The sequence below is a fragment of the Maniola hyperantus genome, chromosome 12 (assembly GCF_902806685.2).
Source record: "Maniola hyperantus chromosome 12, iAphHyp1.2, whole genome shotgun sequence".
Taxonomy (NCBI): Eukaryota; Metazoa; Arthropoda; class Insecta; order Lepidoptera; family Nymphalidae; genus Maniola; species Maniola hyperantus.
Window position 1 is genome coordinate 3,483,846 of NC_048547.1, and position 25,818 is coordinate 3,509,663.

Consider the following 25,818-nt stretch of genomic DNA (forward strand, 5'->3'; position numbering starts at 1 on the left):
GGGTATGAGGCGGGGGTGACACCCCGCACACCCGCACGTCACCCTCGCTCGCTCGCACTGGGTTAGCACAGGGGCCGTGCGGGTGTGCGGGGCATTCCCTCCCCGATTGCCATATCGACCTGTCGCGAAGGTATGGATTGGGTACCTATTAAGAGTAAAATTTAAAATTTAAATCAATCGAGTTAAATACAAGCTATACCCTAGTTCTCGACCTTATTGACGGTTATGAGAAAGTTGTTTTTTGTCATATTCTTGTTCAGTAGGTATCATTCATAGATTGTTAAAATGTTGTTCCCTATGTCAATAAGGTCGGAAATCGCTTGCACCCATTTATCTGCTTGCGCCTCATGGTGAAATCGGTGCAAGCAAATCTCGACCTTATTGACGGTTATGAGAAAGTTGTTTTTTGTCATATTCTTGCTCAGTATAATTCATAGATTGCTAAAATGCTGTTTTCTGACGTATGTCAATAAGGTCGAAAATCGATTGCACCCATTTTTCTGCTTGCGCCTCACGGTTCAAGCAATTTTTTTTTTTGTAACAAAATAATGTAACGTTAATAATTATTAAATATTTGTCTGTAACACGTGATAATATTGTGATACACACATGAACCTGTATTTGACACCTCTACTAGGAAACTCCAAACTCCGCCGAAGGTGGCGCTGGTTCGGCAAAATTGTTGCTAATGATAAACGAGGTTTAGACTAGCAAGAACTTCTTGCAAGTTATTCCGCAAGTACTTGCAGAATTGTTTACACTACGAGCAATATTGTACATGTACTGTGTACATAGGTACACGTCACGTCTGAGCTATTACTCTGGTTCTCGTACAGATCTCCTCATTTCTGATTTGATCATGTAGAGTAACTCTGAGCATAGCTGCTTCCATCACTTGCTGAGTGACTCTGAGCTTTCTTATGAGGTCCATAGTTAGCGACCATGTCTCTTGATCAATATACCAGAAATCTCCAGAATTGAGAAGAACAAGACAATAATATTATCATGAAAAATCTGCCAGTAATAAAACATGTTTCATTCAATCTATTTGTTTTAATGTGCACAAATGATTTTAAATAATAAACCAGCATTATAAATTATTGTAACATTTTTCAGTAGTTCTTATAATGCTTTAATCTGTACAAATAGGCGCAGTTCTTATTATTTCCGAGTGCCATATAACCACTGTGTGGAGAAAAATTAATAGTCTCAACTTGATAACAATTCTGTTTTGGAAAATTATTGAAAACCTTGTACGACGGTATGTGTACAAGTTTTACTGCATTTGGAATATAACTTGATGTCACTGACAAGATTTCTGTGGATGAGTTGAATCTTAAATTTGTAATCCTTGTGGTCAAGTTTGATATTGTTTTCAGTGGTAGTGGTTCTCGAGTTGTGATATTTTGTGTTTCATACACATTAACTATACCTTCACCACTGCCTGTGGCTATTAATTGACCACAAGAACTTAGGGCCATACATGCTGCAGTCACACATCCATTATCAATAAACTTTTTGACAGATCTGTACATTGACAGGTCCCATACGGTGACTTCACCTAGAGCACTATAACAATACAATTGGTCAGAATTAGGACTAAAAGCTAGAGATTGCACATAGCTATTTAGTTTGAGTACCCTTAATAACTCTTTGGACTGGGCACATATTATGAATACTTCATCAAACTTGTCACTTGTAGCCAAAAGTTTACCATTTGGAGATAATTTGAAAGTTTTAGCTCTTTTGATAGCTTTGGGTAATTGTATCATTTTCGTGTCAGCTTTAACAAGATTGTAGACACAGTAATTATGGCTTATCTTCGAAGCAAAGTACGCCTCAGATCCATCCGGGTTGAACTGAGCTGCATCAACTTTAAAGCCATTTAACCTAAAGCTGTGTAGCTTGGTATTCACATCACCACCTATAGAAAATAATGAAACAACGCCAGATTCGCCTCCGATTAAAACAACACTCATTTTAGGGTGAAATTCAATAGTAGATATTATAGGCCCTTCGTTTCCTGTCTCATAATTTATTTTAGGACACTTTTTGAGCTCAAGCAAATTATTTTTTAAGCCACTTGATCTAGTTTTCTGCAAGTGACCAACTGATCTCATTAATTTGTCATTATTGTCATTATCTTTTGTAATTTTGGCCCAACCTGGAGTCCCAACTAAAGTTTCATATTTCTGTTTGAGTTTTTCAGTGTATAGTCCATCGCTTTTCACTTTGGGAATAAGAGCCGCAGTTAACTGTTGGTCATCCTCGTCAATCCATGCGGGTTTTAGATCAACATAAATATCATTTTTTAGAGTTGAGATATTTTCTGTAAATTTCTTTGACTTATTGAAGAGAAGCGATGACACTCTGTAATTGAGAAAATAGCTTGGTTAATAGTCATACTACTTAATAATACGCCTGTTGATTATTGCAGGATTATTGTGGACTATGCCTGTAAAGAGGTAATTAGCCACAACTTAAGCCGTGAAAAATGATATTAAGAGGAATTAATAAGTTATTACGAAGCAAGACCAATAATTAATCTATGTTATAACCTTTTCTCTTCTTCGTCTAAGCTTGAAATTTTACGTTTCATTTTTGTTGGTTAGGCACTAAAAGTTGTCTGTACTTTTCACTTAGGATTTTTTTCTATTTACTCGCCAATACAGAATTATAAAATATACTGCAATCAAATCATAATAATGTATTTTAATTTTAGAAAGAAACATTCACGTTGTGACCAAAGAGTCTATAATGATAATCACTTCACTACGTGGTTGTGACATTTTCACGACACGCAAACTTTTGTCCTGTGTAGCACGGGCGGTTCACGGCCATACAAATTCCGACAGCAAAATAGAAGTTGACAGATTCGACCACAGAACGATACAATAACACACGTTAGTGCCTGCCTGACGCCATTTTGTTATCAGTTGTTGTTCTAGTGATTGTTTCCGTACATTTCTGTTCCCTTAGCAACAATAATATTATAGTACATTATTTCAATATAATTTATTGAAATGTATTATAAGTGCTGTGTTCCCGATTGTAATAGTACGCGAAAAGACGCTATATTACATAAGTTTCCACAGTGTGAGAAAAGACTCAAAAAGTGGCTTAAGTATATAAATTGTGATGTTTTGCGAAGTAAAAGTACAATAGATCTTAAAAATAAGTCTCAAGTGTCATAAGCACTTTGAAAAGCGTTTTGTGACACAAAAATCTCGTCTTGCAGTAACAGCATTTCCTACTTTGTTCCTGCAATCTGAGATCCTCAGTGGTACTCCATCCATTCCACTGCATGATTCTGAAGAAATTTGTACTAGTAAGTTTTCATGGCTTTTTGTATTGTATATTGTTGTCCTCTAATCACAGTCCAGTTGTTTTGTCCAATGTATCACAACCTTCTTTAGCATACATTTTACAATCAAACCGAAGAAAATGTATTTCTCTATGCCTGAATCATCTTACCACTGTGTAGCACTAATTTTGGCCTTTAATTTTAAAATGATTATTATTTAATTTACTTTCAGGATCAGAGAAGATTGACCTTGATCATAATTATTATGCTTCCAAAAATATATATAATGACCACAACTATTGTACACAGCTGCAAACATCACAATCAGCAAGTGAAAATGAGCTTTTAGGTGAGAAAATATAATTTATTATTATTTGAAACAATATTCATAATAATAGTACTAATAGGTCGTTCCTTTGCTAACTTTGAAAGATTATTTACCTAGGAGTGTTTTAAATAACTTACTATATCAAACTTTTTTATCTATGTTTGCCTATTTGTACTCATTAAACTTATTTTTTAGAAGGATTGCCCACTACTTCTAAAAGAAAATTAGAAGAATACTCGATTACAGATTGTCAACAAAGTATTTCCTCAGGTAATCATCTATTTATTAATAGTCTTAATCTAGTATCCACAGGAATAAGGATATCTGCTCTTTTCATTGATCAGTGTTAACTACAGGTCAAAATTTTCATAAATAAGTTATTACTAGATTATGTTTTTAAGCTTAAATGAGATATTTAAATGTGTATAACAATTAACAAATAATCGTGGTGTGTTACCCATCCATACTTATATTATAAATGCGAAAGTGTGTCTGTCTGTCTGTCTGCTAGCTTTTCACGGCTCAACCGTTCAACCGATTTTGACAAAATTTGGTACAGAGATAGCTTGCATCCCGTGGAAGGACACAGGCTACTCTTTATTCCGGAAAATTGAAGAGTTCCCACAGGATTTCTAAAAACCTAAATGCACGCGAATGAAGTCTGGCATCATCTAGTTATATATACATCAAAATTTCTTTTATTTTTTGATTTTAATAAAATGTTGATAATTTACCTTAACCAAGCTGTTATTTTTCAGAACCCTTGCCATCTACTCCTAAAAGAAGATTAGTAGAATACTCAGAAGATATATACATATATATACATGCATATAACAAATTTAAAATAAGATTTAAAAGAAAATAAATAAATGTCTTGAAATAAAATGTGTTCTTTATTTTTAGAATCAATTAATTTAGGTTATTTAAGTAAAAAACCGTTTAGGTAATAAAACAAGTTCAGAATTATACAAGAAGCTAAAGCTGCAGGAAAAAATTCCTCTAAAATCCAAAACTAGAATTCAGAGCCGCGCAAAGGAGGCAATTTAAATAAATATCTTGCTAAGCTATTGGCTCAAATAATCTGATCCTATTGGTTAGTAGAGAAATAGCAAAATAGAGTTTGACAGATGATCGACCAATCACGGGCTGCATTTCAAGGGTGTCAAAATTTGTTTGCACGTGAGCCATCTGAAACGTAGGTACCTACCTAGTATCCCTATTAATCTGTGGTCCTGTGCTTTTGTCGTCCATAGAGTAAAGTAATACCCACAGACCAATAACATATAATACCTACACTGGAAATTGTTTTAGGTCAGTGTTGAGTTTTGATTTGATGTCGTAGATAGAGTAATAAAGGTAGATGCAGAAACGTTTGCTTTCTCATTCACACTAAAAAGAGAGCACAGATAAAGTTACTAATGTGATAAACAGAGACGCAGCTAACCTATTTTTTGTCCCTTATCGTGTAACTGGTTTTTTTCAAGAATACATACAAGAAGTTGCAAAACAAACTTAGAGAATTCGTGGCGTAATTATACCTATTTCTCATGAGTTATTTACTTGTTTTCACATAAAAACGTTTAATACAAATATTGTTGATCGGTTAATACAAATATTGACTACTAAACAATGGTAATAATTGTCGTGTTATTCATCGTTACGTCGTGCTATCGCTATCCCATACGCGGTTACACAGTAGGTACCTACTTACATCTATGATCTACCTATTATTCTATCTACGTTTGATGTGCTTTTGACGTTTGACATCATCCTACTCTATGGTGCTCTTTGGTTTGTGGGTTTGACAGATAGGTAGGTACTTACATAGAGACACAGAGATATGGATAATATAATAAAACATTATTTTATCAGCCGCATTATTAACTTACGTAAAATATTCAAATATTATTCAAAATGTAATTTTTGTTAGATTTCTATAGGCGCACTTAGCTTGACAGCTGATTATTATTTTCTGAACGTTCGCATTATGATTCATGCACTGTTCATGCCTCGTTCATGCTTCATGCGTGCTTCATGGCTCAAGCCCTAAATGTCGGTAAAACAGTTTAAGTAGATAGGTCTATGGTTACGGTCTATAGTCTACGTACTGAAATTGACATTGCAGTGTTTCCGCTTTTAAGGATGTCGCCCTGTTTAGGGCGAAACGACTGATATTCGGTACAGTTAGGGCGTTGTTTTATGTTGAAAGGGATTTGGAGTAATTAGTGAATTTTAGGTAGTTAGTAGTTAATTAATTTTTTTTATAACCGCCCAATGAAATTTTTATATATTTTTTGGTTCATCAACGAGCAATCATTAGTTATTTCCAAAAGTTTTTTAGAAATTACGGAATACAAGTGTATTTCTAAAGAAATAAAAACTGTTTACAGTAGCCGGTAAGAAATATTGTACATCAACCTTTAAAATGAGATTTCGGCTTTGTAGAGCGTTGACTCTGTCACTCACCTATGCAACGTTTTGTCGGTCGACAGAGACAACACACTACGAAACCACTACGGTCTATCACTTTCTTAAGGTCGATGTACTACATTTTCTGCCACGTAAGTACTGAAGCTGGGTTCATTCAATAACGTAGTACACGTAAAAGTATTGGAAATGATAACCAACCAACAATATAATGTAATGTGCCCTTAATATTAACTTACTACATTCCTTCACTAAAATTATTTTTGTATGAATACAATTTGTGACGTTCTTTTAGTGTTTAGGAAACAAATTAAAAGTCTCAGAAAGGTTAAATCATTTAGAAGAAAAAAAAGCACGACCGCACAAACGTCATGCTGTATTTCCCACTACATTGACATTAGTGGAATTATTGTGGAACAACAAACCGCAGTGGAAAGAGCCTTAGGGAAGCAACAACAACAACAAACAACGTCACAAGATTTAAAATCTAAAATCTAAATATTTAAAATGTAAAACGATGTTATAAACAATAATTATTAAAGTAGAATAAATTATTATGCGCCCTAAAGCAGGGGGTATTTCAAATAATTTTTGGGGTTCTTTAGGGCGAATTCCTTAGGAAACTAGGGTAAAAGCCAAATCATACGTTGAAACACTGTTTGTGTGTAGTTTGGTGTTTAAAAAAAGGTTTTAGTTAACTTAACTGTAAATAGATGGCGCAAAACTGCATACTTTATCATTCATCTCTTTCACAAAATGTGGTAATTTCACTCTATTGTTGGCAGTTTGGACGAAACAGTAAATTTGACCAATCGGATACAAGACAGCGACAATATTTGGAGGATTTTATTGGTCGTTTTGTGCGTACGAAGTAGCCATAACTTTATTATAACCCAACTCATCGTATAGCATAAAGAAGAACACTCAAAGAAATAGTTTTGACTACCTTTATCGGTTAGTCGTATATCATATTGGTGGTGATCTGTGGTGGTGATTTAATTCGTATTTCGTTGTTCTTTCACAGTGTTTTTCATTCGGATGGCATCGCATTCCGAAAAGAAGATATTTTTTTGTGTTTGTAGTGTTAATGAAAAATAACATTTTCCATAATATTAACAAAAACAATAATCAGAAGGATAGTTATAAAATTAGAGGGACTCGTCTAACTCTAAAGATGAAGAAAATATTTTTTATTCTGTGACCTTTTTACATTCATAAAATATGTCAATATGGATCTTATTCGAATGAATTAAAATCCAGTAGTGTACAAGTGATCTCCGAAAGATTTACGACTCGGCCTATTAAACAATGGGGCCGAAGAAGGCTCCGCCATAAAAGTATTAGACCCCATTCGTTTGGCCTGCCATAAAACAATTACGGAAAGGATTGACGACATCGATACATAAAAAGTGGATCCGAGGATGGTGCAGCGGTTTCTGGATACAGTGAGGGGTTCGAGCGATGATCGCAGGGTGGACAGCGATGCGAGGTGGCAACCCGTCAGGTGGGCTGGTAGGTCGGCTCTCGCATCGGTGGCGTCCAGCTAGTGCGCGGGCGGCCTATGCGGCGGGTGATGAGCGATGTCCGGCAAGCCGGCGAGCGTGGCGCCGCGAGCGGGCGGGGCCAACGCGCCGCGCGTGCTGGTGTACGTGGCGGAGGCGCGCCAGCTAGAGGCGCGCGCCGCGGGGCCCGACCCGCCGCCGGCGCCGCACCTCGCCCCCAGGGGCCTCTACCGCCCGCAGGACGACATTCCCGCCACCGTCTACTACAAGCCCTTCAGTGACACAGAACCCAAAACAAACTCTTTCGATTCTAATAGCTGTCAACGGGGGGAATTCTTTCCAACTCAATTTGTAAAAGAAAACTGTGTACAGGCCGATGAGAACAAAGATAGGCCGAGTAGTGTAAAGCGGGATTGTGATATAGCGGAGTGGAGTAACGACACATATGTTAGGATACCCTTGCCGCTGGGAGAGTTTGGGTATCAGAGATGTCCAACGAGTGTAGATAGTAGTATGTCAATGGTACCGGTGGTGCATCAGAGCCAGTTCCATGATAGTGTGGTGCACAGTGATGATAGGGACTGTGGCGACAGGGAGCTCGTTGCCAAGAGTCTTGTGAACTACCAGTTGTTGGAACAGAGCGTGTCACATCAGTCTATAGTGAATCAGAGTATCAATATACTGAACCAGCAGGTGGGTGTGAGTAGGGTGGTGGGTGAGGATGCTCCGCAGCTGGTGCGCACGGCTGACGGAGTGGTGCTGGCGGTGCTGCCCTCTGTGTTGTCTCAGTCGGAAGCCGAACTGAGGACTGTGCATAGTGAACTGCCACAAACTGTTACTGTGCCATTGGGATGGAGGAGAATTGTTAACGGAACATCTGTTTTGTATGTTAGGTGAGTAGTTAAGATAAATTATTTAATAAATAAATAAATAATAATCTATTTATGAGAATGTAGGTACATAAAGTTAGAATATTACAGTTTGTGAGCCATAAACATTCTATCAATAATTAATTTTTTTTTTTTTAGTATTCTCATTATTAAGTATTTTATTAATACCAATAAGTTGTTCAACAGTGCAGTTGTTGAAGCAGTGATAGCCTAGTGGTTAGGATGTCCGCCTTCTAATCGGAGGTCGGGGGTTCGATCCCGGGCACGCACCTCTAACTTTTCGGAATTATGTGCATATGCAAAATACTAATTTTTAGTTCATGACCATAGTTAAATTTTTTATCAGTTAGTCACGGTTTTCAGGTTTTCCCCGAATGTCTGCTGTAAAACCTACCTACCTGCCAAATTTCATGATTCTAGGTCAACGGGAAGTACCCTGTAGGTTTCTTGACAGACCAACAGACAACAAAGTGATTCTATAAGGGTTCCGTTTTTCCTTTTGAGTTACGGAACCCTAAAAAGAAAAATTCATAATCATTTACATTTGAGAGTGAACTTAACAGGAGGTATGTGTTTAAGTTGAAGTTTTCAATAGAGACAGAACAACTAACTTGAGCAAAAATGTAAAAAAATTAGCAAAAGCATTTTTTCTGTTTATTAATCAAAAACATATTTTTATCCTCATTTTTATCAATCTGATATGATTTTGTTGACTTTATGAACAGCTGATGTCTGATATAATATTTAGATAATATAATAATTAATTAGTTACTAACCCCACTTACCACTTACAAGAGTGGTGATAGCCTGACTTTGCTCAGACTTAAGACAGTTAAAACGAGACAGCATTATATTGCTGGTCCCGTTTTAACCGAATCTCAGCATTAGAGTTCGCCATAATTTCTCAAAGGTGTGTGAAGTCTGCCAATCTGCACTTGGTTGGAGTGGTAGACTATATATACCAAAGTAAACCATTATTGGTAATCCCAGAATGCTCTCTAAGCTACATAATCTACCTGCAGTCCGCTTCGATGGTATAGCATTGCCATACAGCAATAAAGTCAAGAACCTTGGCCTAATCTTGGACAATTCTCTCTCTTGGGGTCCACAAGTGGGGGAGGTGGGGCGGAGAATCTTCGCCACTATTGGATACCTAAGACGGTTGAAAAATCTTCTGCCAATAAAAACTAAGATTACGTTAGCTAACACACTTTTGTTGCCAATATTAGACTACGGTGACTCTTGTTATCCGGACCTGACACAAGAACTTTTAAACAAGCTGGAAAGACTACAAAACATGTGTATTCGCTTCATCTTCGGCCTACGAAAATATGATCATGTATCAGAGTTCCGTGCTAAACTAAAGTGGCTGCCAGTATCTCGGCGGAGGGAGATGCACGCTTTGTCGCTCCTATATCGTATTCTGTACTACCCTCAAACACCATCATACTTAAAAGAACGGTTTTCCTATCTTGGTGAGAACCATCAGTTCTCCCTCCGCTCCAGCACCGACAATAAGCTTATGACTCCACACAGCCGCACGGTATACTATGGTAACTCTTTCACCACTAACAGTGTCAAGCTCTGGAATTCTCTCCCAGCTGAAATACGTCAGGCGAAATCCTTAAACACCTTCAAAAATCGTTTGAAGAACTATTATTTATCTATGTAAACAGAATTATGTAGTATATTATAGAGATATGTATATGGGTATATATAATTATATTTATTTGTGTAGTATTTGAATGTACTGTGTATGTAGTCTAATTTATAATAATAACTAGGGCCATTTTCGGCTGCCGCACCAACCCGTGCTTTCGTGATTCCTTTCGTCAAAGGTTGCCTGGAAGAGATCGCTTTAGCGATAAGGCCGCCTTTGCATGCTACATCTATTAGAATAAGATCCTGTATTGTGTTTTTTCAATGTTTACTTTGTGTTGTGTGCAATAAAGTGTCAATAAATAAATAAAAATAAATAAACCCTTCTCAATCTAAAAGGAAACCTGTGCTTAGTAGTGAGCTGGCGATGAGTTGATCATGATGATGATGAACCTCATGTAATATCTAAAAGTAAATAGTCTGGCATTAGTGCTCTTACCTTATTATAGTATGACTGACTATTAAAAAATATATCATTGAGGAAAGCAATCAGTCAGTATTTTAAATAAATTATTATAAATGCGAAAGTGTGTTTGTTTGTTGGTTTGTCCCTCAATCACGTCGCAACGGCGCAACGGATTGACATGATTTTTTGCGTGGGTATAGGTAAAGACCTGGAGAGTGACAGGCTACATTTTATCCCGGAAAATTAAAGAGTTCCCACGGGATTTTTAAAAACCTAATTCCACGCAGACGAAGTCGTGGGCATCAGCTAGTTACCTATATCTTTGAATTCTTAGCCATGTGTTGGAACATGGGAGTTAGGTATTTAAGTAGCTACCTACTTAATTCAAATTTGAATGTATAAGTAGTTATTTTTTAAATGGCTATAAAAAACAACTTAAATAGTATTAAAAGACATTATAGATTTCTTATAAATCGATAATGAAGTAACAAGCGAACATGAAGACGAAAGAGGTTGAGATCGTTGCGTTTACGTTAAATCAATCCGGCGCAAGTGGACAAACCAGTCGGGCAGCTGTCGGACGTTGCGCGTTGGTATTGGCGCAAGTGATAAGAGACGTGAATCGTGATTTCAACCGCAGCCTAGCTATGGCTATTGAGTATTGACACTTACCCAATAAAAATGAAAAGCATGTTATGAGGACATTAAATTCTAATTCAAGTGTGTGCCCGCGACTTCTTCCGCGTGGATTTACATTTTTTAAAATCCCGCGGGAATTCTTTGATTTTCCGGGATAAAAAGCCTATGTGTTAATTCAGTGTATAATCTATCTCCATACCAAATTTCATCCAAATCCGTTCAGCCGTTTTTGCATGATTGAGTAACAAACATCCAAACATCTACACTTTCACATTTATAATATTAGTAGGATTAGGATTAGGATAAGTACTGAGTTAGCCGATAAATATGTCAAAAAGTAGCATTATTTATTGTGTCTTTTAGTAGGCAAGAATGCAAGCTACCTAAGCTTAAAAAAAATCGGTCAAGTACGAGTCGGACTTACACAACACTCGAAGGGTTCTGTACCATTGTAAAAGAAATAACATTTTAATTTTTAATGTTTCATGGCATTCATTTTGAAATTCTTACTGTCGTTATAGCGGCAATAGAAATTCTGTGAAAATTTCTTTCTGCCTATTACAATTCACAAGATACAGCCCACCGACAGGCGGACGGACGGACAGCGGAGTCTAATAGGGAACCCTTGGGGTAGGGAACTTAAACATTATACAGTCAAGTAAACGAAGTGTTATCTCGGCTTACGCTAGCCAGCCGTGGTATGGGTCATCATGGTTGTCCCTATTTGACCTTTTGCCAGCGGCAAGCAAATCTAGTTGCCATCAAACAGCAAAAGATCTTATATAGCTAACCTATACCTTAAAGCCTTAAACCTTAAAGCCCGTGATACACATGCTAGTTACTCGCACAAAAGCATGCCAGTTATAAGCAAGAACGAGCTACTCGCACGTGTATCGAGGTTCTGCCAGTAGCTAACGTGCCAGTACAAGGCATACCAGTAGATCGCAAGGCGTTTGATTCTCCTCTTGAGGGGAAGTGGTACAGGGGGCTCGCATGCCAGCTACAAGCACGCGAAAAACATTTGCTAGTAGATCGCACCTCAACTTCTGCCAAAATCTTTTGAATTTTTGTGCTGGTTTTGTTTTGTATTTTTTTTGTCGTCTTTTGCGTCTATTCTTTGCCATAAAAGTTTCTTCACTAATATAATCGCGAGTTCTATTCACTATTAATTTCTTCATAATTAGTATTCATTTTGTGATCTTCAACTCGCACGTCACTGGCACGCACGGTACGTAGTCTTTCTAGAAACTGGCATACCAGACACAAGCATGTGTATCACGCGCTGACATTCTGCTAGTACCTGGCATGCCAGCTTACCAGCACCTAGCATGTCATTCACTGGCATGTGTACCACGGGCATAAATTCTTGTGGAACTTTGGCCTTGCGTCTTAGATTTGACTGACATGACGAAATTGGAGCACAAAGGTAAATTAATCAAGTAATCATTAAAGTAGGTCGCTATTCGCCAGCGAATGAAACTATCGCTTTAATTACTTATTAATTCCGATTCAGAATCATGGTCATACTGTCAGTTATCATTCACGAATTAGGTATACTGGTTTTTTCTTGTTTAAGGGTTCCGAGTTCTCCATAATGTTCTCAACGGTGTGTGAAGTCTACCAATCGGCACATGACCATGGTAGACTATGGCCAAAACCCTTCTCAATTTCAGAGGAGACCCGTGCCGGAGATGGGTTGATCATGGTGATGATGATGATGATGATAGCCCCAAAGTATAAGAAGAAGAAAAACATGCACGTTTTATTAAAGAGAAACTGGGAATGAGTAGTACAAGACAAACATTCGTCCGACAATTTCCCGCGCCGACATGAACTTGCTAATTTGAACAGATTATCCTCCCACTAACTACTTAAGTAGGTACTTAGTTATTTGATTTTGTGTAGGTTTATTTTGTCCGCTCTCAGGTTGTTGGGAATATCAAAATCTGGATGTGATTTTTTTATTCCATCATCTGCATGATCTTCATTGTTCAAGAGTTAATACCTATATATATATCTTTAAATAGGATAAGTATTTAACAATACGCTTGTGGTTTAATAGTTTTGTATTGTTAAATGTTTTATTTAAATATAATTAATGGTGGCGGCACGCATGGGGCCTTAGTGAGATTCCATTGTAGGTCGCTGTGCTCATTACAGAGCCTCTTATCTGTCATTGGCAGCACAATGCTTTGCTGAACAATATGGTTACTCACGCATCTTTGGACTCAATTTAATGGACTGTAATCTGTACTTATATTATTATGCATGCTGAAGCCCGCGACTTGCTTCGCGTGGATTTAGTATTTAAAAAGTCCCCTGGGGACTATTTGATTCTGCGGGATAAAAAGTAGCCTGTGTCACTTTGAAGGACAGCAAAATTGTCTTCCTTTGAATTTTGAAGTAAACTTGCACACCTCTGGTCCATCTTACAGCTGTGCCGGTGATAAATTCTTGCCAGTTATCTTTTCACTCATTGGCGTCCGTTGCACAATTGATTTACGGGCCCGAATATCTGAAACGGGAGGTCGCCGGCCGCTTCTTTTTAAATGAAGGATTTATTTATTAAGCGCTATGGAATTTCGGATTCTTTTGTGAGGACACACACAATCTGGCCGGCATTCAATAACCACACGGGGCATCGATTGTTTCTTCGTATGGGATGGGCGTCACCCGGCTCTCTGATCCTATTTACAATTCGTTCCGGACTTTCTTTACAACACTCACAATGGAGTGCGTCGGCAAATTCATTGCATTTGTCACCGCCCGCCGTGTGAACAATTTCAGACTTCTTTGTTTTTTGCACAAAATAGACGATTGGGATTTTTTGCCAAACGCTTTGTCTGGCATAAGTACAGTTTTGTGCTTCATCTTACGGTGCATCCAATCCGCAGTTAACATTTGTTGAGCAACGTTTCCAAATTAATGTTACTCAGCAACATCAGGCAACAAAAAGTTATTTATTGTTAACTAGAGGATGGATGGATTTCCGGTATAAAAATGTCCTTCCCCGGGATGTTAGCTAAATCTGTACCAAATGTCATCAAAATCGGTTAAACTGTTGGGCCATGAAAAGCTAGCAGACGGGCAGACACACTTTCGCACTAATAATATTAGTATGGATTAAATTGTATATATATTCGAGGCAAGTAGGACATTGTGCAATTGAAACGACGTGAAAGAAAGGAGAAAAAAACCACAACCATTTTGGCCTATTGTATTTCGCCGAGAAATATGAGCTTTACCTGAGGTCGTTAGAAGTCAGTAAAACTTTACAATGTTCCTAATTTGAGATTTACGGTCCTGGCTTCTGATGAATGCCTATTGTGAAATACAATATCTTTATAATAAAACAAAGACAGAATAAACTTTAGAATACTTTGTTGGAATGACTTTATCAGACCTGTGCTGTAGAATATATTACCATGAAGAGATCCTGTTTCATCTGCTTTTCCGTATTCCTAAACATAAAAAAATTCATTGAGCAAGTAGATAGGAGGAGATCCGCAGGAGAACCAAGGTTACTGACATAGCCCAAACTATTAGCAAGCTGAAGTGGCAGTGGGTAGGTCATGCCTGTCGTAGAGGTGAGGCCGTTGGAGCCGGAAAGTCCTTGAATGGAGGCCGTAAGCGTAGTGTGGGACGCTCTCCAGCACGATGGACTGACGATATAAAGAAGCTGGATGAAGAAGGCTGAGGACCGGGTGTGGAGGCGCTCTTTAGGGAAGGCTTATGTCCAACAGTGAAAGTCCACAGGTTGATGATGATGAACTAGATAGTTACTTAAAAAATAAATATAACTCCCAATAACGATACCCAGAAAGTAAGACAAAGTGGAAAAATTCAGAGGCAGTTCTAAGATGACACCGTGATGCAATTCAAAAACGCTTGTCCATTAGAGAAAGTATAATAGACACCATTCGTTTTGGTACAAATGCTGAAAAGGCAATGGTGACGAAGAAACGAAGCTAATGTAAAGTTTGTAAGGGTGATAAATTGGACGGAATAGAAATATACCCGGATACGGAATAATCTACCACCTTACAAAGATTAGGGGAAAATAATAATTTACTTTACTTGATCTATCTACCTAGTAAAGAATAGAAGCTAGCCGTCGACTCCCTTGTAATGCATATGAGGTGTTATAAATGAAATTTGCTAGATGTTAGGCAAAATTGTTTTTAATGTAACTTTTACCGGGGTCGCTTAATACAGAATGATGGCTAATAATGCTTAGTTATTCTAGCTTAATGCCAAGACTTAATTTAGATACATTAGAATGACTTAGGTAGATAGTACATAAGATCTATGTTTTAAATTTAAGATGCCATTGGCATGGAATAGACAATGACACAGTAAAATTCATAAAATTGTTTCAAAATAAAAGCTCAGTAGTAAAGACAGGGTTCTTACTGTACACATACACTCAGAAGGTTCACTAAACTGTTGCAGGATACAAACATTTGCTTACTTGTAGGTGCGAAGACTGCAAGGTAGCTGGACGGCATCGGCCAAGATCCAAAACTCAATTTATATGATTCTTCACAACCGAAATGTTTCATTACAAAGATTTTCACCAAGTCTTATCCATAGCAATTAAGTTGTCAACGTGAATGTGCAAAAGAAATAAATACGAAAACCGAAAACGCAACGGAAAACTAAAACGGAAAACTGAAGCTAAACGTAAAACGTAAACGTAAACCCTATTTAACTCCTGGCCACCAATGGTTTTCAGAAGTCCACCCACAACCCATTATCCTCATTTATTTGGGAAGTTAAAATAACTGGAACTGAAAGAAATCATGAGATTAGGATTTTCTCTAACCAAACCGCCATTTTGTCGAATCCACATTACTTGATTTTTCACTCACCATAACTGATGAAACATTGAAAATACGTTAGGATGACTAAAATTTATGACTATTGTATTTTTCCAGGCGAAGCCATGGGCGAAAAGAAGTGAGATTTTCCTGGAACGAAAAAAATTCGTCTTCACATGTTGACTCCAGGAAAATTCTAAATCTCAGCAATCGGTGTTGCCAGACGCAACCCGAGTGTGGCCGCACTCATTTAGTTTGATCATGAAGCCAATTCATTTTTGAATATTTGCGGAACCTAAGGATATATTATAAGAACCGTTTTGTTAATGACTTAACAATAAACAAATGATATTATGGTTTTATTTAATTATTTTGTTTTATTTTTACGACAATTGACAACGAAGCAAACGCCATCTATTGTGGCTCGAATGAACTCTGAACATCGACCCACGCGTAGTTCTGCACCTTGATGCTAGGTGGCACCAACATACTTTGAACAAAATAAATTTTTATTAAAAGCGAAACGCTAATTAGTAGTTCAAAATTTACAACGTCACAATACTTCCCCTCCTACGAAAAGGTTCAACAGGTTGAACCACGCTGCCCTCAGCGTCATCCAACAACTACTAACAATTTGCCTGAAACAAACAAACAAAAAAAACACAGAAGTTACGCGTGAACGCACATCTACTACTAACAAGGAAAATTGTCTAACAAAATAAATATACTGAAAACAGTGTAAGGTTTTATACATTATACTTAACTACACAACCCTAACTTCTAAAAAGAATATATACAAAAAACTTCATGGTGTCTAAGACACTTGAGTGGAAACATCTTGGCATCATTCTTCAGCTGACTGATAGAATGCGTCTAGGCCTACGGTGGTTCACTCTTTTAAACTACCATCTTAATATTTGTTACTCAACAAATACGGAAAAACTGGTTGTGAACGGGTCCATCTGATATGGCAACCGTTCTCTATCCCATTCGGAAAAATAAAACCGAATCAAAATCGGAATATGAGAAAAAAAAAACGAAATAACTCTCCTAGAAAATAGATCTCGGAACAGAATCGGAAAAATAACAGAAATGATCCATTATCTAGAAGGAAAACGAAAACAAAACACAAAACCCCCCCTTTTCGTTATCCCCAAAGTACGATATTTGCATTTTTACTTTCTCTACCGGTTGGTCTACCACAAGCATTCCAATCATCACATATTCATCCCTACATACATCCACTACATTCATCCTCAACTGAACCATGGTAATGTAACTGTTAACTCAGAACATCACTACACTCATTCAAATTCCTAATTGAATATTGATAACTTAAATATTCAAACAGTTTAGACCAAACTAAGTAATGGCAAATATCTACTTCTTAATATCCTTAATATGCCAAGTGCCTATTGGGTGGTTGTCAGCTACTCTAACTAGTTCATAAACCAAAGGTGACAAAACCTTGACAACCCTGCACTTTTCATACTTAGGTGCCAGCTTAGCTGCGAAAAAATTTGTAGCGTCGCTTTGTGGATAGGTCTTTTTCCACACTATATCCCCAACAGAATAGCTTGCAGACCTACGCCTTAAGTTGTAATGCGTTGCATACTCTGCATGAGCCTGAAACAAATTTCTCCTAACCTGACCAAATATGTCCTCCAAAGATCCAAACTTTCCTGCGTATTCCTCCCTTGGAATTCCGGCCTCGTACTCCTTATCCGTGTCCTTATAGAAGGAACCATTTAAAACCGGTTCTCTAGCGTGGACAAGGAAGAACGGGGAGAATCCAGTGGATTCATTAACCGCACTGTTTATGGCGAACTGGACCTTGTACAGGTTTTCGTCCCAGGACCTGTGGTTATCTTTCACAAAAGCGGCTACAGCAGTCATAACAACCTTATTGTACCTCTCAACAAGGTTAACTTGCGGAGTGTACAGTGGTGTGTAGTGTAATTTCGGAATATTATAACGCTTAATGAGATTACGGAATTCAGATCCTGTAAATTGGGACCCATTGTCCACAATCACAGTCTCTGGAACACTATGGTTCAAAAATACAAAATTCTCTAGCGCTTTAACAACAGCGGCACCTGTGGCACGCCGTAACGGAAACAACATTGTATATTTCGAAAAACAACACGTCACCACAAAAAGAAATGTAAATCCTGATTTAGACCTAGGCAAAGGTCCGACTAAATCAGCCGAAATGACCTGAAAAGGTCTCTCGCAGACTTTAGGCTTCCCTAGCAGACCTGGAGTGGCTGATGTCGTGTGTTTATACGCAGAGCAAGTATCACAATTCTTAACGTACTCAACCACGTCCTTATACATACCACGCCAAAAATATCTGAGGGATAATCTGCGATGAGTTTTGAACACACCAAAATGACCTGCAGTTGCATCTGCATGGTTTTGTTGCATAATTCTAAGGATGTCGTTCTTGTGGACTACCTCTTTCCAGTCGAACTCACTGAGAAGCTGGTATTTACATTTACTGTAACGATATAGTTTATCGTTCAAAATACAAAAATTCGGAAAATTTGCTGGATTGATTTTACAGCCATTAAATGTTTTGTCATACCAGTCATCTACCAAAACTTGTTGACTAGAGTTATCATCACGATCACCAACTACATCTACGTGTATGAGTCTCGACAAGGTATCCGGAACTACATTATCACAACCCTTCCTATGTTCGATAACAAAATTATACTGTGATAATCTACAACCCCATCTGGCGAGTCGTCCTGAGGGATTTTCTAAATTTAAGAACCACTTTAGGGATGCATGGTCTGTGATAATTGTGACTGGCTTGGAACCAAAATAAGCCTGAAATTTCTCCACTGCAAAAATCACAGCTAGAGCCTCGCGTTCCGTCGCGCTGTAATTCCTTTCGTTTTTATTTAGGCTCCTACTGACATACGCAATGGGATGATCGCAACCATCGGTTTCTTGCGTTAGCATACCGCCAACACCATATGCAGAAGCATCACAATGTATTTTGAATGGTTTTTCAAAATTCGGTACCGCAAGAACAGGTGCGGTTACCAACGCATTCTTCAATGTATTAAATGCTACCTCTGCCTGTTCGCTCCACTCAAATTTAGGTGCGTTCTTTCCTTTACTCGTTAGTCTATTGAGTGGTGCAGCGATGGTTGAAAAATTCCTAATAAAGCGCCTGTACCAAGAACAAGTGCCTAGGAAAATCTTTACCTCCTGTGCAGTTTTTGGGGTCGGAAAGTTCAAAACTGCGGCAACTTTTCCAGGATCTGTGCGTAAACCAAATTCATCCACTATATACCCTAAATATTTCAAAGAGTTTCTAAAAAAATTACATTTTTCAAAATTTATGGATAGTTGAGCCATTTTTAGTTTATCCAGAACTCTGTTTAATAAAATTAAATGGGTTTCAAAATCAGCAGAACAAATAACAATATCATCTATATAACAAAATACTATTCCATTTTCAATATCACTACAAAAATTTTGATTAAATAACTGGTCCATTAACCTCTGCTGTCGTGCTGGTGCACCGCATAGGCCAAACGGCATGACTTTAAATTTGAATAACCCTCTACCAGGAACTGTAAAACTGGTTTTTTCCTGAGAGTCGTTAGCTAATGGAATTTGCCAGAAACTTGAACTTAAATCAATCGATGATAAAAACCTTGCCTCTTTCAAGCTATCTAGAATTTGTGGAATGTACGGTATTGAGTATGAATCCCCCTTTGTCACTGAATTTAATTTCCTGCAATCTAGGCAAAATCTCCAGTCTCCATTTGCCTTTTTCACTAAAATTGCTGGGTTATTCCAAGGGCTTTCACTCGGAGTAACTACGTCCATTTCCAGCATCCTATCTAACTCTTTACTTAAAGCTTCCTTCTTTTCGGGAGAAAGTGGATATTGTTTTATTTTTATTGGCAAGGCATCACCGGTGTCAATAACATGTTCAATTAATTTTGTTCTACCCAATCCAATTTTCTCTGAAGAAATATCTAAAAATTTATTTACTACAGACTGGGCTAATTCTTTCTGTTGAGATGATAAGTTTTCAAAAGAAGTGATGGTATGAATTTGTTTATTATCAATCGCACAAATATTGTAAAATTGAGAAGGTGCCTTAATTAATTCTAAATTATCAAAAATGCCAGGGGCTAACTGAAATGTTTTCCAAAAGTCACAGCCAAAAATAACATCCGCTATTATAGAGGGTACTACAAAAAATTTTATTATGTGAGTTACGGAATTATAAGTAATCGGAATAAACATATAACCCATGCAATCAAGTTTGTCTCCATTTGCCACTGAAAATGTGGTATCAACACTGCTATGCAGTTTATAACCGAATCTCAAAAAAACCTTGTGCGCCTGGTTACCCAAAATTGACGCGCAAGCACCGGAATCTAGTAAACCTGTAATCTCAAAACCGTCAACAAAAACCTTTAAATATGGCCTAAAGTCTCGTTTATCCACTGAATACAGAACTGTGTCAGGTAAAAGGGATGTTTTGTTGTTAATGACCAAGTTCTTTACTTGTGTCTCTGCACAGTTCTTACTAATTAGTTTTTTGAATTTTTGTCCGGAGCGGGTTTACTAATCGCCTTTTTACTACAACTTGGACATGTCTTTACTGTAAAGTTCTGACGTCCACACGAAAAACATCTAATAAATTTCGGAACTGTCCTGCAAAATTTAAAGGAATGGTTACCCTTGCCGCACTTGTAACATAGTTGTTTATTTGTTTTCGAAAAATCAGTGCCTTTACTTGTATCAACCTTAGGTGCAGGTGTGACTGAAAGTGTGTTTATCTGTTTTGTCACTTGTTTGTAAGCAAACTCTGAACTTAAAGTTGCCTTACTGTTAGTAGGCTCAGAAAATAAGGCGGAACGCTGCCTCGCAGCCTCTAGTTTGCGACACTTTTCCTTCAACATTGCGACAGACTTAATGTCAACAAGAGCTAATTGTTCTGAGTAAAAAGGGCGAATATTATGTAATAAAATTTGTAACTTTTGTTCTTCGGAAAGTGGTGTTGACAACCTTGAAAACATGCAAAACATTACAGCGAAATAGATAGACACAGGTTCTTCAGAGCCTTGTGTTCTTGCTCGAATTTCACCTAGCAACCTGTAGTCATAATCTACTGCATCAAATTCCTCTAAAAATAAAGTTTTCAATTCTGACCAAGACGAAACTTGACATTTGTTGCCTCTGTACCATAACAATGCTCGGCCTGTAAAAAGATGAAATGCAGAAACAAATAATTTTCCATCTGAAACGCCATAAGATCTTTTATATTCCTCAACGCGTTCGATGAAACTGCGCGGATCACCCTGTCCGTTGAAATGTAACTTCCACTTGGCAACATTTTTATCACCAGTGCAGTCAACGGCGGTACTCTCGGAATCCAGTGATTCGTCGTGAGACGACTCATTGTCAGCATCTAATCTGGAAATCAAACTCTGCAACTTTGTATGTAATTCACTCTTCCTACTTATTAAGCTGAGTTCGGAACACTGTATTCTCAAAATTCTAAAGTACAAATGTGAAGCTAAAGCTTTAGACCTACAGAGGGCATGTCTATCTTTAGTGTCAGAACACTTTTTTAATAAATCTTCTAAGTCTTGAAGTTTTTTAGTAATAACCCCTAACTCACTTTCAGAAGTGAAATCCGTCTCTAAAATTGATTCAGAAGGAATTTCCTGAATTAATTGTTTTAACTGTTTCTTTAAACCTAGCACTGTAGGTGCTGGAGTTTCGGAACGAATGGATACCTCATAACACAATTCGTCCTTCAAAAGTGAATGAAACTGGGCAAAAGTCTGTTCCATTGTGTTAAGTCAAAACACATTTAACAAAATATCGAGCTTGTGTAACTGTCTATGTTTAGCCTTATACAAATTGGTTAAACACAAACACAAAAGAAGTTATTTAAACTATTAAATATACACAAGCAAAATACACAACAAAAACAATATTCTTAAGTCTATCCTAACTATTTTATCAATTATGTTCCTATTCCAAAATATTGTTAATAATACAAGCACATATTATTACTATAGTAAACAAAATATAACAAAATAAAACTTCCCAAAATTGAATAAATGATTGTAAGGTGCAGTATCACCTTTATGAGTACACAGTGTGTTACAACCTTTACAATTACAAAAGTAAACAGGCAACAAAGTTGCAATGAACTCTGAATAGCATATTATCTTTAAAAAAAAACAAAGAGATTGTGCAATGGTTTGATGACTGTTACTTTACACTTTTAACACATAACCTAAAATACAACAAAATCTGTTTCTAAATGTCACTTTAAACTACCAGCATTCACTTAAACTTAACATGTTTTGTGTGTGAAGTAGCTTTTATCATAACCTTAACACAGCTCTAAACAAAATTTCAACAAAATAATGAAGTATCAAGTCACTGAAAAAAAATTGTTCATAACTTCATACTTGAACTTAATGTAATCTCTGAATATAGTTTATATATTTAGTTTCACAAGTTGTAACTCTTAGTATTTATAAATGTATGTGTGTAACTAGTTAACGGCACATAGCGTTTCAAAACTTTAATTATACTAAGTTACCGGAAGTTTCAAACATAAGATGTACTTACTATTGAAAGCAATACCCAACAACAACTCAGTTAAGCAATGTTTATTACTAAACTGAAGGCAAACATTCACTTATACACCTCAAAGGTAAGTCAAATAACATAATTGAACGGCATAAGCACCATTTATAATGTGTTAATTAAATAAGAAAAAAAAAACCAATGTTGGACTATACTCAGAAAATTACTTAAACTATCAAACAAAATTTCTAACTATTAGTTATTATTTAGTTAGTTAACCATAAAAACAGCTTAGTGCTCTTTGCAATGTGTCACTACTTAGAAAATTGTACAATCAGCGGAGTACATTTCATAAAATTTACAAAATTTCTCAAAATATACTGAAATAACTATATAAAAAAACGTTCGGGCGCCATTTGTAAGGGTGATAAATTGGACGGAATAGAAATATACCCGGATACGGAATAATCTACCACCTTACAAAGATTAGGGGAAAATAATAATTTACTTTACTTGATCTATCTACCTAGTAAAGAATAGAAGCTAGCCGTCGACTCCCTTGTAATGCATATGAGGTGTTATAAATGAAATTTGCTAGATGTTAGGCAAAATTGTTTTTAATGTAACTTTTACCGGGGTCGCTTAATACAGAATGATGGCTAATAATGCTTAGTTATTCTAGCTTAATGCCAAGACTTAATTTAGATACATTAGAATGACTTAGGTAGATAGTACATAAGATCTATGTTTTAAATTTAAGATGCCATTGGCATGGAATAGACAATGACACAGTAAAATTCATAAAATTGTTTCAAAATAAAAGCTCAGTAGTAAAGACAGGGTTCTTACTGTACACATACACTCAGAAGGTTCACTAAACTGTTGCAGGATACAAACATTTGCTTACTTGTAGGTGCGAAGACTGCAAGGTAGCTGGACGGCATCGGCCAAGATCCAAAACTCAATTTATATGATTCTTCACAACCGAAATGTTTCATTACAAAGATTTTCACCAAGTCTTATCCATAGCAATTAAGTTGTCAACGTGAATGTGCAAAAGAAATAAATACGAAAACCGAAAACGCAAACGGAAAACTAAAACGGAAAACTGAAGCTAAACGTAAAACGTAAACGTAAACCCTATTTAACTCCTGGCCACCAATGGTTTTCAGAAGTCCACCCACAACCCATTATCCTCATTTATTTGGGAAGTTAAAATAACTGGAACTGAAAGAAATCATGAGATTAGGATTTTCTCTAACCAAACCGCCATTTTGTCGAATCCACATTACTTGATTTTTCACTCACCATAACTGATGAAACATTGAAAATACGTTAGGATGACTAAAATTTATGACTATTGTATTTTTCCAGGCGAAGCCATGGGCGAAAAGAAGTGAGATTTTCCTGGAACGAAAAAAATTCGTCTTCACATGTTGACTCCAGGAAAATTCTAAATCTCAGCAATCGGTGTTGCCAGACGCAACCCGAGTGTGGCCGCACTCATTTAGTTTGATCATGAAGCCAATTCATTTTTGAATATTTGCGGAACCTAAGGATATATTATAAGAACCGTTTTGTTAATGACTTAACAATAAACAAATGATATTATGGTTTTATTTAATTATTTTGTTTTATTTTTACGACAATTGACAACGAAGCAAACGCCATCTATTGTGGCTCGAATGAACTCTGAACATCGACCCACGCGTAGTTCTGCACCTTGATGCTAGGTGGCACCAACATACTTTGAACAAAATAAATTTTTATTAAAAGCGAAACGCTAATTAGTAGTTCAAAATTTACAACGTCACAAGTTATTCAAAAAATCCACAGATCAGTGGCTTACTGGTCTGTGACTATAACTAACTATGTATATGAGACACCATTTATTAAATAGATATTAGGTAGTCTACCTACTAAGCATTCAAATTTCAAAGTCAATATTGTAGAATAAAATATTTCTCTTAGCAGGTGACTAGTTTTGTTGTATCAATTTAATAGGATAGAATAAAAAATATGCTCTCAAGGTTAACGACGCAATTGTGAGCGGCTATTAATACCGAGCACATTCAAGGTTTCATTTGTTAGTTATACTTTTAATTTTTAAGGATAACGAATTCAAAGACTGAAATCTTGAGGAAGTGCTTCAGTAAATACTAATTAAGGTACCTACTATATATCCATCTATTGGCCGTCTATTGTATGTAATACGTATATTGCTGAAGATCCTATATCCACATCTTCCTTCTCTAACATCCTATATCCAGAAGGATTTAGGTATATATAGATCTTTTTGAAGAGCGCATAACTACGGTCTTTCGCATTTATCGTCTACCCAGTTCCCGCCATCTTTTTAAGATCGTTAGTCTTACGTGGTCTCCACTCCAGAACGGGTCTGCTCCAACGGCCTTCGGTTCTGCGACTGGCATGGCTTGCCGAACCTGGGTTAAATTCTATAGATGGATCATGGTACATGATATAATATGCTACCTCAAGGGTACCTTAGCACTGAATGAGAGCGAAAAGTCTGCCCAGAACCAAGACAGTTGTCATTCCTGTGGTGGCCTTTACACTTTAACCAAGCTTTAACCTTTCTAAAGGCCATAGCGTCTTAAGTTCTAACTTTCTAAACCTAAGCCGTCTAAACTTGAGCTTCTGAAGCTTATCTACGGCAGTTATGAAATGCGTTGATTAAAACAGCATGCTCTCACGCTATCCACGATTATGTGATATCCAATAAGAGAACCCCCTCATAATGTTACTTATTTCTGTTCAATTTAGAATCTGCATTTTAAATACAGATTAAGGGCAAGTACTTAACTATAATTACTTCAGAATGTTTATAGTTGTCCTTATCGCTGGCTTATCCTCTAACGTGCCAGATCAGTTGAATAACAAGATCATACGCACATTGACCCCCGCTGCTGCTCAGGCCTCAGAGTTCAGACGCGGAAATATCGCTACTTACGTAAGCGAGTCGAAGATTTTTTATTGCCACATTAAATGAGGCACACCGCCTACGCTGGGTGGAGACTGGAGACTGGAGAGCAACAAATAAACGATACAAGCATTACGTTACGGCTATTCGTTCCTCTGTTAATTACTTATTGCAACTGAGATATTGTGACGAATTTTTAAAAGGTTTAGACTGCTTTATCTACCAAGGATCTTTCTTTTTCGTAGGAGAAAACATCGGATTTCCTCCCTTATCATCACTACCCGTATTATAAATTCGAAATTGTGTTCGTTGCTTGT

At 37.0% G+C, this 25,818-nt stretch overlaps 3 protein-coding genes across 8 annotated transcripts in view; 2 read left to right on the forward strand and 1 right to left on the reverse strand.

Annotated features, from left to right (window-relative positions):
- Window positions 1–1,033: 1,033 nt before the first annotated feature.
- Window positions 1,034–2,835, reverse strand: wcd (U3 small nucleolar RNA-associated protein 18 homolog wicked). Its single transcript, XM_034973959.2, has 2 exons — window positions 2,559–2,835; window positions 1,034–2,370 (listed from the first exon to the last, which is right to left on the reverse strand). The coding sequence occupies exons 1-2, from the start codon at window positions 2,597–2,599 to the stop codon at window positions 1,113–1,115; spliced, it is 1,299 nt and encodes a 432-aa protein (XP_034829850.1). The 5' UTR covers window positions 2,600–2,835; the 3' UTR covers window positions 1,034–1,112.
- Window positions 2,836–2,915: 80 nt separating this feature from the next.
- LOC138403054 (uncharacterized) lies at window positions 2,916–4,508 on the forward strand. Of its 4 annotated transcripts, none has more exons than XM_069502015.1 (5): window positions 2,916–3,156; window positions 3,239–3,328; window positions 3,537–3,653; window positions 3,828–3,902; window positions 4,391–4,508. In XM_069502015.1, the coding sequence occupies exons 1-5, from the start codon at window positions 3,024–3,026 to the stop codon at window positions 4,495–4,497; spliced, it is 522 nt and encodes a 173-aa protein (XP_069358116.1). In that variant the 5' UTR covers window positions 2,916–3,023; the 3' UTR covers window positions 4,498–4,508. The 4 variants fall into 4 exon arrangements, 2 of the variants coding, with proteins under 2 accessions (XP_069358116.1, XP_069358117.1); XM_069502016.1 differs by having other exon boundaries at window positions 2,916–3,096; XR_011237342.1 differs by having other exon boundaries at window positions 3,097–3,124.
- A 2,424-nt stretch (window positions 4,509–6,932) lies between these two features.
- Window positions 6,933–25,818, forward strand: part of LOC117986991 (methyl-CpG-binding domain protein 5-like) — a 104,391-nt gene continuing 85,505 nt past the window's right edge. For 2 of the 3 annotated variants that reach the window (XR_011237375.1, XM_034973953.2), the window contains exon 1: window positions 6,936–8,454. Coding sequence is in view for 1 of the 3 variants with exons in the window: in XM_034973953.2 (XP_034829844.2) it covers window positions 7,640–8,454 (815 nt within the window). In the remaining 2 variants the exon portion in view is untranslated. Of the gene's footprint in view, window positions 8,455–25,818 lie in introns of all 3 variants that reach the window. The other variant, XR_004674245.2, reaches the window with a different exon arrangement.

Excerpts from the sequence above, each read along its gene's own strand:
- wcd (XM_034973959.2), bottom strand. The coding sequence starts at position 2,599 with ATGAAACGTAAAATTTCAAGCTTAGACGAAGAAGAGAAAAG. Across the intron at positions 2,371-2,558 it reads TTAGACGAAGAAGAGAAAAG|AGTGTCATCGCTTCTCTTCA; the intron begins GTTATAACATAG and ends TCTCAATTACAG.
- LOC138403054 (XM_069502015.1), top strand. The coding sequence starts at position 3,024 with ATGTATTATAAGTGCTGTGTTCCCGATTGTAATAGTACGCGAAAAGAC. Across the intron at positions 3,157-3,238 it reads TGATGTTTTGCGAAGTAAAA|TAACAGCATTTCCTACTTTG; the intron begins GTACAATAGATC and ends CTCGTCTTGCAG. Across the intron at positions 3,654-3,827 it reads AAGTGAAAATGAGCTTTTAG|AAGGATTGCCCACTACTTCT; the intron begins GTGAGAAAATAT and ends CTTATTTTTTAG.